Below are 16,451 nucleotides of genomic sequence, written 5' to 3'. Positions count from 1 at the left end.
ACAAAAGAAATTAATGAGGTTTTAATTTAGAAATTTTAAAATTAAAAGGAAAGTCAATTAATGAACTTGATATGCATTTATTATAATTATTACATTTAAATATTATGTGAAATTTGATAAAATGAAAAAAAACCATAAAATACCATGTGAAAAAATTTTAATTGAAAATAACCACAAAATGACATGTGATCAAATCAATAAAAGTGTGACATGTGTTAAAAATATTTTCATTTATTTAAGTAGATTAACGAATCCTTAAAAAGGACATTATTAGAGTAGATTAACGTATTTTTTAACGAATATGTCTAGATGATTTTCCTACATACTCATATATTTTAAGTTTGTTCCTTTAGTTTATCTTGAAATTAAAATATCGAATTAGAAAAACTTAAAATATATGGGTGTGTAGTAAAATCATCTAGACATACTCGAAGTAGTTGTGCGAATTAAATGAAACGGTGAAGACGACTTGAAGTAATCAAATATATAAATACATAAAAATAATAAGATCAAACATTTAAAAACATAAAATACATAAACACCTATATAAAAAAAAAACGCAAAAATACATATAAATCTATAATATATAGAGAACACACAAAAATATATGTAAAATACTTTTAAAAAATACGTATAAATACATAAAAAATACGTTTATACAATAAAAAATTAAAATACATATACATCTATATAAAAAAATAAAAAAAATACATAAATACGTAAAAATACATTATATATATATACATAATACATAAAAAATAACATATAAAAATAAATAAAAAATGTAAAATGGTTAAAAATATATATAAGTAAGTAAAAAAATATGTTTATGCATTTAAAATACATAAAAATACGTAAGTATATACATATAAAAACTTTAAAAAATATACAAATACGTAAAAATAGATATAAATACGTAAAAAATATGTTTATACATTATCTATAAATTTTGACGAAATCTGCAAAAAAACCTATTATTTTCGAAAAATTAACAATTTGGTCTCATGACCTGCTGAACAGGTTAAAAATAAATAAAGTGGATAAATTAGTTGGTTTCTTGTGCTTTTCTATTCAAAAAGCGCAAAAATCAGAATTTTTTTGTTCAAAAAATAAAATTTAGGACTTTATAAAAAATTTTCTTTAAATATTAGAACTTTTCTGAATATTTCCCTATAAAAACAATTTATTTTTCATTTAACTTCGTAGATTCATATTTAACTTAGGTAGATTTATATATGTAAATATGATTTTTTATTTAAATGTGACATGGGACTAAAAAATGATAAATTTAAATGATTTTTATGCCTAACAACTATTTAAATGTGAATTATCTTTGATAAATATTTAATACAGTTGAGATTAACAAGTAAATGTGAACGTAGTTGATGTACAATGGAATAAGAAACATATGGAAAAAGTTCTTTTAAGTAACCAATTGGATCTTTATGGAAAGATACAAAAAACCTTGAATTTTTTGTATATTTGTTTTTTTTTTCAATAAAATTAAAAAAAAAAAAAAAAAAAAAAAAAAAAAAAAAAAAAACGAAACGAATTTTGTTATTATTTGCTAAATGCGAGTCGAACTTATAAATTTACAACTGTTCTTTCGGCTCTTGATTGGTTTTTCATTTAAGGATCTAGGTTCATTGGTTCTTTATATATATATACATATATATATATATATATATATATATATATATATATATATATATATATATATATATATATATATATATATATATATATATATATATATATATATATATATATATATATATATATATATATATATATATATATGGGTAAAGTGAACATACCTAACAACCTTATATAAGCTTAGGTACCTAACTTCATCAAACTACGTCATTTTGCATTAAATTTTCATTGCAATCATCCAAATTTCTTAAACTTCATCCTTAAACTTGATTTACTTCAAAAAATTTTGAAAATTCGTCATTATATTTCTCCTACATCCTTTCATTTGTAGTGGTAGGATATGAAGCCCATCAGGTAGTATTCGATAGAAAGACGTGATGTAAAAGAAAGATATTGGTGAAAGTCCAAAGATTTTGGAAGTAATCAAGTTATGGGGTTGAAGTTTAAGAACCTTAGCCAATTACAATGTAAATATGATATAAACCGATGTAGTATTATGGAGTTAGGTACCTAAGCTTATATAAGGTTGTTAGGTATATTCACTTTACCCTATATATATATATATATATATATATATATATATATATATATATATATATATATATATATATATATATATATATATATATAGGGTTAGGTTCATTTTGAGACCACCTATATTTTGTGAGACCGTAAGACGCATTTTTTTTTATTTTTTTTATTTTTTTTAGTTAACTTATGTTCCGAAAATAATATTTAAAAAAAGAATTTTTTATTTTTCCATTTATTTTGCATTTTAAAATTATTTTTAGAATATATACAATTTAATATTCTATTTAGAATATTTCACGTATTTTTCAAAAAAAATAGAATGTTTTTTTATTTTTTTTAGTTAATTCAAGTTCCGAAAATAATATTTAAAAAAAGAATTTTTAGATTTTTCCATTTATTTTGCATTTTAAAATTATTTTTAGAATATGTCAGTGTAATATTCTATTTAGAATATTTCACGTATTTTTTAAAAAAAAACGGAATTTTTTTTATTTTTTTATTTTTTTTATTGTTTTTTATATTTTTTTTAGTTAATTCAAGTTCCGAAAATAATATTTAAAAAAAGAATTTTTGGATTTTTCCATTTATTTTGCATTTTAAAATTATTTTTAGATTTGGTTTCACGGTCTCACAAAATTAGAATGGTTTCAAATGAACCTACACCTATATATATATATATATATATATATATATATATATATATATATATATATATATATATATATATATATATATATATATATATATATATATATATATATATATATAAACAATTATAGACTAACGGTATTAAATATTGTCTTTTTTTTTTCTTGAAGTCACGACGACTTGAGACATAAATTTAGTATGTTATTAAAACTTCTTTTTTTTTTTTTTTTTTTTTTTTTTTTTTTTTTGTTCTTTAGGGTTTATTTTGTATCGTAAAAAAATATCAAAATCCATATTTTTTAAACGCTTTAAATAGCATTTATGTTGATATATAAAAATGTTTTTTTTTAATATTTTTTAGTTCATACACAAATTATGAATATGAACTATGATGGATTTTTATAAAAGATAATTGAAATTGTAAATCGCTAATGTGCGTATTTTTTTCCACAATTATTGATCATTCGTTAAATACTCGTTAACATATAATTTTAAATAGTTAAAGACGAATTTGAATGACCGCCGTATATAAAAAACTTATAACATATATGCCAGTTTCATGTGGTACATGATTGTTAGTTACATATAAATAGATAAATATGTACATGATTGATGATTATAAATGACAAATAGGTACATGGATGATTATTTATCTAAACATATAAAGTTGAAGAATTATTCACATTTATATATGTGAATTTAAATAAATTTGTTTGACTTTGTTTTTGTAAAAATTTCAACATTTTGAACAAATACAAATGAATTTACTATATTTATAAGTAACTTTCTTCAAATTCAACGTGAATTATTAAGAAGAATTTAAAATGATTATTTTTATATTAATTAATATGTGTAAATACTATATATACTTTTTCATGTTTGAATCTAAATGAGAAGTAATGAAAAAAAGACTTTGAGTTTAAATTCACAGGATATATATATATATATATATATATATATATATATATATATATATATATATATATATATATATATATATATATATATATATATATATATATATTAAATTATAAAAAAATTGGACAATTAAAATGTATTATATGATACAAAACGATGTAGTATGGTGAATTTGGGTACTTAACCTTATATACTCTTAAGGGTATATTTAATTTTCTCTTTTCTCATATATATATATATATATATATATATATATATATATATATATGTGTGTGTGTGTGTGTTTGTCTATTTATATAGGGCATACATAAATTTTGAATATTGATATATTTAGTTTTCTTTCTAATAAAAAATAAGACGTATAATTAAAAAAAAAAAAAAGTGAGAATATCTTCATAATGCTATGGTACTTGGTGACTAGATGGAGTTCTACATTTTGAATCTCAAAATAGCATAATAACTTAGTGATCAGGTAGGAATATGGGCCAATCTATGTCAATGGTGTCAAATAAACAATGTTAAATTATTATCTTCTTTCTTATTCTTGGCATCTTCATTATCGTGTTTGTGTTTCATAAAATCTTTAATCCTTACATATATTCCATGTATTTCCATGCTCATAATCCTTCTTGAATCTTTAAAAGCACGTATATGTAATTTTGTAGCTTTGGATAGTTGCCAAGATAATAAAAATATACTTTCTTAAAATTGATATGTGTAGGGTAGGGAATGAGTTCATACCAAAGATTGAAGTAAGATACGAGAATTTGTTGGTTGAAGGATATGGATATGTCGGTGATAGAGCTCTTCCTTCTCTCTTTAATGTCACCTTCAATTCGATCGAGGTACAATTTTCCTTCATTTATCCTAGTTTTTATATTAATATTAATTTTTGTTACTGTTACTCAAGAAAGCTATAGAACGGCAAAAGAATTTAATGCGGTTTGGTTGATGTGACCTTCATCCACACAGACATAAATTGGAGAATTTTTTTATTATCAAAATGTATTAAGGTTATTACATTGGAATCCTTAGCTATGAATATTATAATTTTCAAATCCTATCAACTATAGGGTCGAGCCCATATACACAGAAATACAAAATAACCAACAAGTTCCCTTCGAGTTTTCTTTACATCTTTTTGGGCCGACTTATCCATACATGTCACCAAATCCTAAATCACTAATTAACAGTTCACCTTGACTTGAATTGTCTTAAACCATCAAGGATCCCCAAGAGCAATTCTTGAACTTCTTTGTGGGAAATGAATTTGTCAACATACCAGCCAGATTCTCCTTGGTATCTATCTTCTTCGTGGGAAATGAATTCGTCAACATACCAGCCAGATTCTCCTTGGTATTTATCTTTTGAATAGAGAACTTTTTTCTTCCAAAACATATTTGGTGAGCTTTCTTCAGATCACCCATAAACTTGTTTACCACAATAACTGCAAGAGCCAAATTAGGTCTAGTACATATCATATAATCCATGAGACTTTCAAAAACACTCAAATATAGAACCATGAACATATAACCTTTTTCCTTATATGCTCCTGATGTTGTACTTTGATCAAGTGTGAAGTGTGCTACTAAAGGAGTCCTAACAAATTTGGAGTAATAAAAATGGAATTGCTAGACATTCTCAATGTTTCTCTTTTAAGATATGAATAAAATTCCTGCCTTTATGTCCCTTCGAATATCCCTCATTAATATCTTTTCTGCATCTCCTATATCCTTCACCTCAAAATCACTTCCCAATAGTGTCTTAAAATTATTAATTTCAGTCATATGCATTGTTGTAAATAGCATATCATTCACATATATTAACAAATATATGTATGTACAATCAGAATATTCGTTTGAATAAGCACAATTATCAAACTGGCTTTGAATGTAGCCATGCAAAGAAACAAAAAATCAAATTATTTTGGATATTGCTTCAAACCATAAGGAGATTTTCTTAGCAAACATACAAGATTTTTTTTTTTTTTTTTTTTTTTTTTTTTTTTTTTTTTTTTTTTTAAATCAAGAACACCTTTTGGATGAGACATGTAAATCTTCTCATCTTGACTGCCATGAAAAATGTAGGTTTTACATCGAACTAGATCAAATGCACTAACCATTGCAAATAGAAACTGAATTATGAAGAAAATGCACTTACCATGGCTAAATAGAAACTGAATTGTTTTGTGCTTCATGATAGCTGAGAAAACCTAATGATAGTCGATTACTTATTTATATGAGAATCCCATTGCGACCAAACGTTCCTTGAATCTTATAGGTTTAACTCCAAGATTCATTCTTTTCTTTTAAATACCCACTTGCATTCCATCGGTTTTGCTCCTTTCAGTAATAGAAGATGATTTTATTATTCATTCTTCTCCATTAATTTCATTTCTTCATTCTTTTTCATTAACAAATTTGTTGCTTCTTTACTTGCTACAACCTCTTATTATCATCACGACTCATCTTTATCAATATTTTCTCTGCTTGCCAATGCAAATGCTACAGAACCAATGTCATGGGTATTAGCACATCCAACATATCAAATTGACTTTTAAAAGTTCTTTTTCCGCCTTCTCTTTCCTTATTTTCTTCTCTCTCGGCACCAACATCTCCAGATTCTTGCTCCCTTTTATTATATTGAAAATCGTATTTTTTAGGCTATTCATTGCTACTTTGATGAACCGGCTATGAATAACCAGGGAGGATACAACCAAACTTTCCTAGAGAAGTCATAAATAAATTTCATAAAATACGAGCATCCTCCATGCGATTTTACTTGAACCATATCAACACCTTCATTACAACTATCTTGATCCACATCAACACTAACATTTTTGCTTAATTCAACCTTACCGTTTCCCTTACTTCACTGTGGATAAACTCTATTAATATGTCCTCGTTCCTTGCACCCGTAACATTTAACCTTACTAGTAGTGTTAGATATGGAACTTGACTTTCCTTATTTTCCACCCTTTCTTTTTTATTTTTTCATCTACCAACAAAATACCTGAATTGGAACCTTCTTCATTAACCCTATGCATTAGTTCCCTAGACATCAAAGAATCCATCACGTCATTGAAAGTGATTGTAGTTCTACCATACAACATGGTATCACCGAAATACTCAAATAAATTTGATAGAGAACACAACAAAATAATATCTTGATCCTCTTCATCAAACTTAACTTCAACAATTTGTAAATTCATGATAATGTATTAAAGATATCAACATGACCCTTTACCTAAGTACTTTCATCATCCGAAGGATGTACCAATGTTGTTTCTAATATAGCCGATTCATGAGAGAATTATTTCGATACTTGTTGCTTAGTTTGTCCCAATGCCCAATAGCAATCATTTGATCAACAACCTCCTGTAACACTTCATCAGTTATACATAACATATTCGAACTATGTGCTTTTGCCAGAATATTCACCTTTGCATATGTCACCATCTGTAACACCCCAATTTTCATATATATAGATTATATAACAAATAATCGTTCCAACATCTCCCAAGATCAATTAAGCACTTACTTATAGACTAACCTACAACGGAAACAAAATAAAATAAAACAAAGTCTTCAACTAAACAACGTCGGGTGTTACATCTTTGCGGAATTCCTCTGTCGACATCTGGCTCAATCCTTCTCCTTGAACTTTTTTCCTGCCACTTGCTAAATAGTTTCTTGGTTGCGCACATTTAAAGTATCTAAACCGGTAAGCCTAGTGCCTAGTGAGTTCGTGTTGCACATACATGTTCGTCACTTAAAAAAACAAACAGGTTTATCATATATGTTCAATAAATCATACAACAAATATATCACCCGATGCCATAATTTAGGGGAACGATTAATTATCCAGAGAAAGAACCAAAGATTCATTTCCTTCTCCTTAAGACAATTTATCATCCATTGTACTCAAGTATTTTAAATATCCAAGGAAATGAGTATAAATCTCAATTCGCATCCCCGCCGATCACACACATCTGTCATGCTCACGACGATTAAACACCACACTCGTTCCTACTAAACAAGTCCCAAACACACACACACACACAGTAGACAACAAATCCAAAATAATAGTCGTACGCAACCATACATATCATAAAACATACTATCAATAAATAAACAGAAACCACATAATAAACCATATGATAAACATTTATGTGCGAGCAACCACAGAACACGAAAAACTCACCTAGTAGATGAGGCATTTAGAATAACCTATCCCGCGCCAACCAAACGTTCTACAAATTTTAGCAGATACCCCTCAGTCAAGTAACCTATTCCTTAACAATTCATCCCCTATATTATTCAATGAGTTCGGTTGAGTGACTCATGTGTTCCTATCGGCCAACGAAAATTTATGATTCATCCTTTTTTATGTGTCATTTCGTTAATGATATTTTAACATATACATTTTTAAATGCATCGACAATGTTTTAAAATACGTAAAAATATACTAGCAAATAGAAATACCCGAAAAACTAACGTTTCTTTTCTTTCTATCCACAAAATTTCTGTTTATATGATAAATGCTTAAAGAAATAATAAATTTAGTAAACACGAACCGAGTATCAATGTTAATTAAAAATACTACTAAAATAAATATTACAATAATATTTCAGGGACCATTTTGTAGATTTCAAACCTTTTTTTTAGTGTATATATGGCTAATATCGGCCAAACTTTTAAAATGATTCAAATACAGGGGGTAAACCTATAAATTATGAATCTAGTTTCAAAGAAGAAAACGTCTCGGTGTGTATCAACTTAAATATTTTAAATTTAGTCAAATTAAATGGGATCTAGACCTTGAATAAGCCCACCCTGAAAATTCAACGGGTTATCTTCTTCACCCGAAAGCAAAGAAATATATTTCCACCATTTCTGTAAATTCAAGCCTCCATTTTTCAATAAAACCACGTAATAAATTTAGATAACGTACTCAAAAACTTATCTCCATTTTCTTTTATCGTTACATTATGCCCATAGCTCATCAATTAAATTTCAAACATCTAATTTGTTGGAGATTACCAACCAAATCAAATTTCAAATTTTGATACACGAATGCATATTTTCGGCCGAATTAGAACATAAGGACTCAACTAGACACTGAAACACTACTACGCCAAACCAGATAAACAATGAATTTAACCTTAAATCAAAGGAACATACCTGAATTCCTAGCGGAATATCAAAAATCTTTACAAACTTTCTTCTCCAATTTCTCCCTTGATTCTCAATGATTTCTTGTAATTCCAGTGGGCATCCCACTCTATTTCTCAAGCCCTTTATAAAGCCTAAGTTTGTAACTTTCCTTGCTCACTCAAAAGTCCGAATTTATGCCTCCAAGCAATGACGTTTTAGAGTTTAATAGTCATAAATTAACCCTAATAATCATGTTAATAAATATTTATCTATATTTTATATTTATATTTGTTTTATATTATTATTGAGTTATCACAAACTTCCCCCCTTCGAAAAATTCCGTCCTCGGAATTTGTATTCAGTAACAAATATGGGTATTTGGTCTTCATATCTCGTTCTCTTTCTAATGTTGCATTCGTTCTCGTTGTATCTCCAATCAATAAGTCGCCCCTGGAACTCGCTCCTTAAGAAGGTCCAATAGGTCGGAGACTCAACCAACTTTTACAAAACTGCATCATGTCTTTCCATGAGGATCCGTTCAACATGACTTTATCTCCACTTGAAACACTATTGACTTCCTACGTTTAACCACATAACCTTTTCCACAAGTATGTTTCACCCAATGACACAATTTAAGGGAACATTTTAGATATCCAGAGAAAGAACCGTTGGTCCATTTCCCTTACCACTTGGCACAACACATCCATTATGCTCAAGCATTTAAATATCCAAGGAAATGAGTAACATCTCAAATCATATCCCCGTCGGTCACAACACACCCGTTATGTTCCCAACTCTCAAACACCCATGTCCCCACTAAATGTCTCATCATACACCAGCTAAACAAATCTAAAAACTTTCCACTTATCCTCTACCATGGATTCTTTCTAACTCTTCTTCAATTCATCTAGTAGTCTGATGCTTACATAAATTCTCATCATTTTGAATCTTACTTGATTCCTTCCTTATCTTATGACTTAGTGTATAAGTGACAACGTTAACCTTCCGTAATCAGTAAAGATCTTACACCTTCTTTGACTTTTGGTAATCCATGCACATCTACAACGTCCTATACTTTTCAAGTAGGTTATGCAACTATTAAATAAATCCTTTCATCCTGCTAGGACTTTGAGAACTCCCTTACCAATGGTATATTTGTCACATAAGCTTCTCCTATGTAGTACCCACGCTTGAACAATTTTCCTACTACAATTTATGTTAGCATGGTTTTCGACAACTAAGCTATTCCTATCACGATATCAAAACCGCATAGTTCTACAAGTATAAGTTTTAGAGGTGCAAACAACTGTCTATTTCAATCAAACAATAATCAAAATCCTTTCTTATTATTACCCGATGGTCATCGTCATTCTCTATTTCTAGAGAAACTTTTACATTCCAGTCTAGGCACTTACAAAAAGCAAAGAAAGAAAAATGTTTGCATCCACATCTAATAGCACCCATAATATATATATTTACTAAGAAAGAACATGCCACTTTATCGGGGTATCATGAGCTTCCTGAGCAATCATATGGAAAACTCTTCCTTTTATCCTTGTCATTTTTGCCTTTCCATCTCCCAACCGATTCCATTTCTCTGTCATCATGCGTTGATTATTGTTACCCTTATTTTGAGGACAGTTTGACCTGATGTGATCTGGGGCCCCGCACCCATAACATACCTTCCCCATTTTACAATCTGAAGCGATATGTCCTATCTTTCCACATTTGTAGCAAGTTCTTTGGTTCATATTACACTCCCCTTTATGGAACCGTTAGCATATAGTACATTGTTCTATCCCAGAATGTTGCTCATAGTTACGATCTGAACTAGAAGTCTTGCCTTTCTTTGAGTCTGTATTTAAATTTTCCAACTTCCTTTTTCCTAAATCCTTATTCTCACCCTGGCGATTCTTTTCCCGCTCTCGGTCTTCTGCGGCGTCTACAACAGACTGGAAAGTACTTTGTTTCTGAATTTGCACAAATTCACGGATAGTTGTTCTCAATCCCCAAATATAGTGTTCCACCCTTCTTTCTTCTGTAGATACATAAAATTCAGCAAACCTAGCTTTCTACGTGAACTTAGTGGTGCACTCCCTCACAATCATATTCCCTTGTTCCAGTTTCAAGAATTCTTCCTCTAACTGTTTTACCGCTGTTCGAGGGCAAAACTTTTCTTTAAAGATTCTTAAAAACTCATCCCATGACATGTTCTTGGCCGCCTCACGCCCCCTAACTTCCTTCACCATGCCCCACCAATGTATTGTCTCCCCCTTTAACATTATCGCAGCATAAATCACCTTGTACTCATCTGCACACTTGCTAGTATCAAATGTGCCCTCAATCTCCATAATCCATGTTGATGACAAAACGGGATCGATTTCTCCATTAAATATAGGTGGCTTACAATTCATGAACGTCTTGTAACTACAACCCCGCCGATCGTGGTTGTCATGATGCCTTGACGGTTGTGCAATACTTGGTTCACGATTTATATTTTGTGTACTGTACTCGTAGTCTGCTTCACCTCCACCCAAGTTACCTTCATACTCACCCATTATTGCTTCTCATTCCTGAGCAACTACATCTGGCAAGGTAGCGTGTATCGCCCGAACAATCTCATCAACCAACTCTTCTCTAGTGATCATGTTTGTCGTACGGCCCCTTCCGCGACCTCGACCTCGGCCTCGACCGCGGTGGGAGCCGGAGCTACCCTGGCCAGACGGTGTAGCTATCGGTGCTGTTACAGCTCCTCGCCCTCTTCCTCTAACCCTGCCTCCTCTTCTTCCTTGGCCACGTCCTCGACTCGCATTAGGGATCAATGGAGTTTCCGGTACATCTCCAGGTGCTCTAACATAAGATCCAATTGGAAATTGTTCTTCCACCGGGGTGACCCTAGCAAACCTTCTAGATCTCCTTGAAGACATGATACCTACACGCGAGATGTGGTCTACTTTAGTCGTTTGATTACCTCTCGTTCCTTCCGTTTAAGCTTAAGTGTTTATGAAAACACCTAATATGCTTAAACCAGGCTCTGATACCAACTTGTAACACCCCAATTTTCATATATAGATTATATAACAAATAATCTTTCCAACATCTCCCAAGATCAATTAAGCACGCACTTATACACTAACCTACAACGAAAACAAAATAAAATAAAACAAAGTCTTCAACTAAACAACGTCGGGTGTTACGTCTTTGCGGAATTCCTCTGTCGACTTCTGGATCAATCCTTCTCCTTGAACTTTTTTCCTGCCACTTGCTAAATAGTTTCCTGGTTGCGCACATTTAAAGTATCTAAATGGGTAAGCCTAGGGCCTAGTGAGTTCGTGTTGCACATACATGTTCGTCACTTAAAAAAACAAACAATTTTATCATATATGTTCAATAAATCATACAACAAATATATCACCTGATGCCATAATTTAGGGGAACGATTAATTATCCAGAGAAAGAACCAAAGATTCATTTCCCTTCTCGTTGAGACAACTTATCATCCATTGTACTCAAGTATTTTAAATATCCAAGGAAATGAGTATAAATCTCAATTCGCATCCCCGCCGATCACACACATCCGTCATGCTCACGGCGATTAAACACCCCACCTGTTCCCACTAAACAAGTCCCAAAAAACACACACACACACAATAAACAACAAATCCAAAATAATAGTCGTACGCAACCATACATATCATAAAACATACTATCAATAAATAAACAGAAACCACATAATAAAGCATATGATAAACATTTATGTGCGAGCAACCATAGAACACGAAAAAACTCACCTAGTAGATGAGGCGCTTAGAATAGCCTATACCCCGCCAACCAAACGTTCTACAAATTTTAGCAGATACCCCTCAGTCAAGTAACCTATTCCTTAACAATTCATCCCCTATATTATTCAATGAGTTTGGTTGAGTAACTCATGTGTTCCTATCGGCCAACGAAAATTTATGATTCATCCTTTTTTTATGTGTCATTTCGTTAATGATATTTTAATATATACATTTTTAAATGCATCGACAATGTTTTAAAATACGTAACAATATATTAGCAAATAGAAATACCTGATAAACTAACATTTCTTTTCCGTCTATCCACAAAATTTATGTTTATATGATAAATGCTTAAAAAATCATAAATTTAGTAAACACGAACCGAGTATCAATGTTAATTAAAAATACTACTAAAATAAATATTACAATAATATTTCAGGGACCATTTTGTAGATTTCAAACCTTTTTTTTAGTGTATATATGGCTAATATCGGCCAAACTTTTAAAATTATTCAAATACAGGGGGTAAACCAATAAATTATTAATCTAGTTTCAAAGAAGAAAACGTCTCGGTGTGTGTCAACTTAAATATTTTAAATTTAGTCAAATTAAATGGGATCTGGACCTTGAATAAGCCCACCCTGAAAATTCAACGGGTTATCTTCTTCACCCAAAAGCAAAGAAATATATTTCCACCATTTCTGTAAATTCAAGCCTCCATTTTTCAATAAAACCACGTAATAAATTTAGATAACGTACTCAAAAACTTATCTCCATTTTCTTTTATCGTTACATTATGACCATAGTTCATAAATTAAATTTCAAACATCTAATTTGTTGGAGATTACCACCCAAATCAAATTTCGAATTTTGATACACAGAATGCATATTTTCACCTCCTACAACGTCAAATCATTTGATCCATTGAATTTCTACAAATCAAACATCTAAAGCGACATCCTTCAATCAACATATCTTGTTGCACAACCACAACATTAATATAACATACTATGCAAGAAAACAATAATAAACAAGAATATAACATGGCTCATCAATGTGATCTACATCCATGTACATAACCGAAGAACTCTTCAATTATCATACCGTTTCCTACTATTTACATTGGACTCCCTAACTATAAATATTTACAACTGTAAAACCCTAGCAATTATAGGGTCGTGCCCATATACATGAAAATACATAATAATTAAACAAGTCCATTTGATTTTGTTTGACTTCCATTTAGGCCGGATTATCTTATTGAGGACACCAAATTTCTAGTCACACATTAATAGTTATATCTCAAACAAATTTGTAGAACACTCTACAATTAATTGGGCTCGCTCCTTCCAAGAAGAAAAAAGTGAAGATCCTTCAATCGATTAGTGGGATCATCAAACCATCAAGGTATTTGAATTTCTTAATATTTTATCTTTTATGGATCAATGATCATCTCATATTTCTTTTCTTTTACTTCTATAGATATCATTTTCATTTTCCTATTAAGGAGTTAAGATTAAATACAGGATAACACTACTTCTAGGTCCACCAGGTGCAGGTAAAACCTCATTGCTGCTAGCACTTGCAGGGAAACTGGATCGTGATCTCAAAGTAATATATTTCTTTGCAAATCCTTTGTAGCTTCTTCATAATCACCTTTTGTTGGATCATTGTTAAATGTTGGTTTGTGAAAGCATGCAGGTGTCTGGAAATGTCAGCTATTGTGGTCATCAACTATCAGAATTTACTCCTCAAAGAACTTGTGCTTATATAAGTCCACATAATCTTCATACTGGGGAGATGACAGTGAGAGAAACATTGGATTTTTCAGGAAGGTGCTTGGGTGTTGGGCTAAGATACAAACTACTTACAGAAATCTTGAAGATGGAAAGAAATGGAGGAACCAAACCCAATCTAGATATCGAGTCATTCATGAATGCCACAACAAACCCAACAAGAGAAACCAATTTTGTCACTGAATATATTCTCAAGGTTTGTTATTGAAGCAAGATTTTTTTTTTTTGCAAACTAGCAAAAGAGCAATAAGTGCACATTCTAGGTAGAAGATTTATATGTTTCAGAATCCTTTAACAACAACAACAATAACTTCAATCGGATAACAAAAAAGTAAGGGGAAGTTAGATTTAGATAGTCACATACCTCCACCTAAGGGTAACCAAAATATTCAAATGTAATCAAATAGAGTAGAAAGTAACAGATACATAGTAGAAAATGGAAAAGTAGATACAATTGATCATAAAGTAAAAAAGTGCAATGTACTTAGCAGCTCGTATATTCGGTAAAAAGGAAACTGAGACCTATGCTACTCCATTTGTTCTGCATCAGTTATTTAAACGTATTATTATTCTTTAGAATAAAAGTCTTTAGAGTTAGCTCTCTGTAAGGTTTTTGTTGAATACTTAAGGTAATTAGAAACTAGTGTCTTCATTTTTATAGATACTTGGATTGGAAACCTGTGCTGATACTATGGTTGGTGATCAAATGAGAAGAGGTATCTCTGGGGGAGAAAAGAAACGTGTCACCACTGGTATGTTCTCCATTTTTTATGAAAACCTAGCTATGAGTAGTAAGTGTATTCATTTAAAACTTTTTTATGTTACTCTTTTGACTTCTTTTCATAGAACTGGAGGGTAAATTAAGAACCCTTTACACTTACAATTTCTCATATTCCACCTAATTTACATAACATGTAAAAATCAACAAATCAAATGATAAAAGTACTGATACTATTTGGTTGTTACATTTTCTTAATTATAAATTGATACAGGAGAGATGTTAGTTGGGCCAGCAAATGTCTTTTTCATGGACGAAATATCAACAGGACTAGACAGCTCCACTACTTATAGCATCACCAAGTTCTTAAAACAAATGGTACATGTAATGGATTTAACTATGGTGATATCTCTTTTGCAACCTGACCCCGAGACATATAAACTTTTCGATGATGTCATACTAATGTCAGAAGGCCAGATTGTCTACCAAGGTCCTCGCGAAAATGTCCTTGAGTTTTTTGAGTGGATGGGATTTAAATGTCCTGAAAGGAAAGGGGTAGCTGACTTCCTTCAAGAAGTTACATCAAAGAAAGACCAAGAGCAATATTGGTTTAAAGTGGATCAACCATACAGATTCGTTACAATCCCTGAGTTTTCAAAAGCGTTCATGTCTTTCCATATTGGACAGAAACTTGAAATTGATATTCATATTCCTTATGACAAATCTAAAACAAATTTAGATTCATTGTTCAAAGAAAAGTATGGCATATCTAATCTTGAATTACTTAAGGCATGCTTCGATAGGGAATGGTTGTTATCAAAGCGTAACTCGGTGCTTTATATATTTAAGACATTTCAGTTGACATTTATGTCATTGGTAGGCATGGCGATGTTTTTTAGAACTGAAATGCATGTGGGAAATATGGAGGATGGAGGGAAGTTTTTTGGCTCATTGTTTTTTGGTTTACTTATTGTGATGTTTAATGGGATGGCTGAGCTTGCATTGACAGTGATGAGGCTTCCAGTTTTCTATAAACAAAGAGATGCATTGTTGTATCCTGCCTGGGCTTTTGCTCTTCCCATTTGGGTACTTAGAATCCCTTTGTCATTAATGGAATCAGGAATTTGGGTTGTTCTTACGTATTACACAATAGGGTATGCTCCAGATGCCATCAGGTAAACTATTATATATTTTTTTTTATCAATAAACTTCAAGAATTTCTGGATTTTCATGATTTAATATTATC

At 30.6% G+C, this 16,451-nt stretch overlaps 1 protein-coding gene across 3 annotated transcripts in view; it reads left to right on the top strand.

Moving 5' to 3' along the window:
* Positions 1 to 16,451, top strand: part of LOC145003239 (ABC transporter G family member 39-like) — a 39,136-nt gene that overhangs the window by 12,780 nt on the left and 9,905 nt on the right. The window contains exons 2-7 of one of the 3 annotated variants that reach the window (XM_078962369.1): positions 4,475 to 4,598; positions 14,010 to 14,098; positions 14,218 to 14,302; positions 14,393 to 14,683; positions 15,149 to 15,239; positions 15,480 to 16,380. In XM_078962369.1, coding sequence (XP_078818495.1) covers positions 4,475 to 4,598; positions 14,010 to 14,098; positions 14,218 to 14,302; positions 14,393 to 14,683; positions 15,149 to 15,239; positions 15,480 to 16,380 — 1,581 coding nt within the window. Of the gene's footprint in view, positions 1 to 4,474; positions 4,599 to 14,009; positions 14,099 to 14,173; positions 14,303 to 14,392; positions 14,684 to 15,148; positions 15,240 to 15,479; positions 16,381 to 16,451 lie in introns of those variants that run through there. The other 2 variants (XM_078962372.1, XM_078962371.1) reach the window with 2 other exon arrangements.

Source organism: Lactuca saligna, chromosome 6 (assembly GCF_052625555.1).
Source record: "Lactuca saligna cultivar CGN05327 chromosome 6, ASM5262555v1, whole genome shotgun sequence".
Taxonomy (NCBI): domain Eukaryota; kingdom Viridiplantae; phylum Streptophyta; class Magnoliopsida; order Asterales; family Asteraceae; genus Lactuca; species Lactuca saligna.
This window is presented reverse-complemented; position numbering and strand designations above follow the sequence as displayed.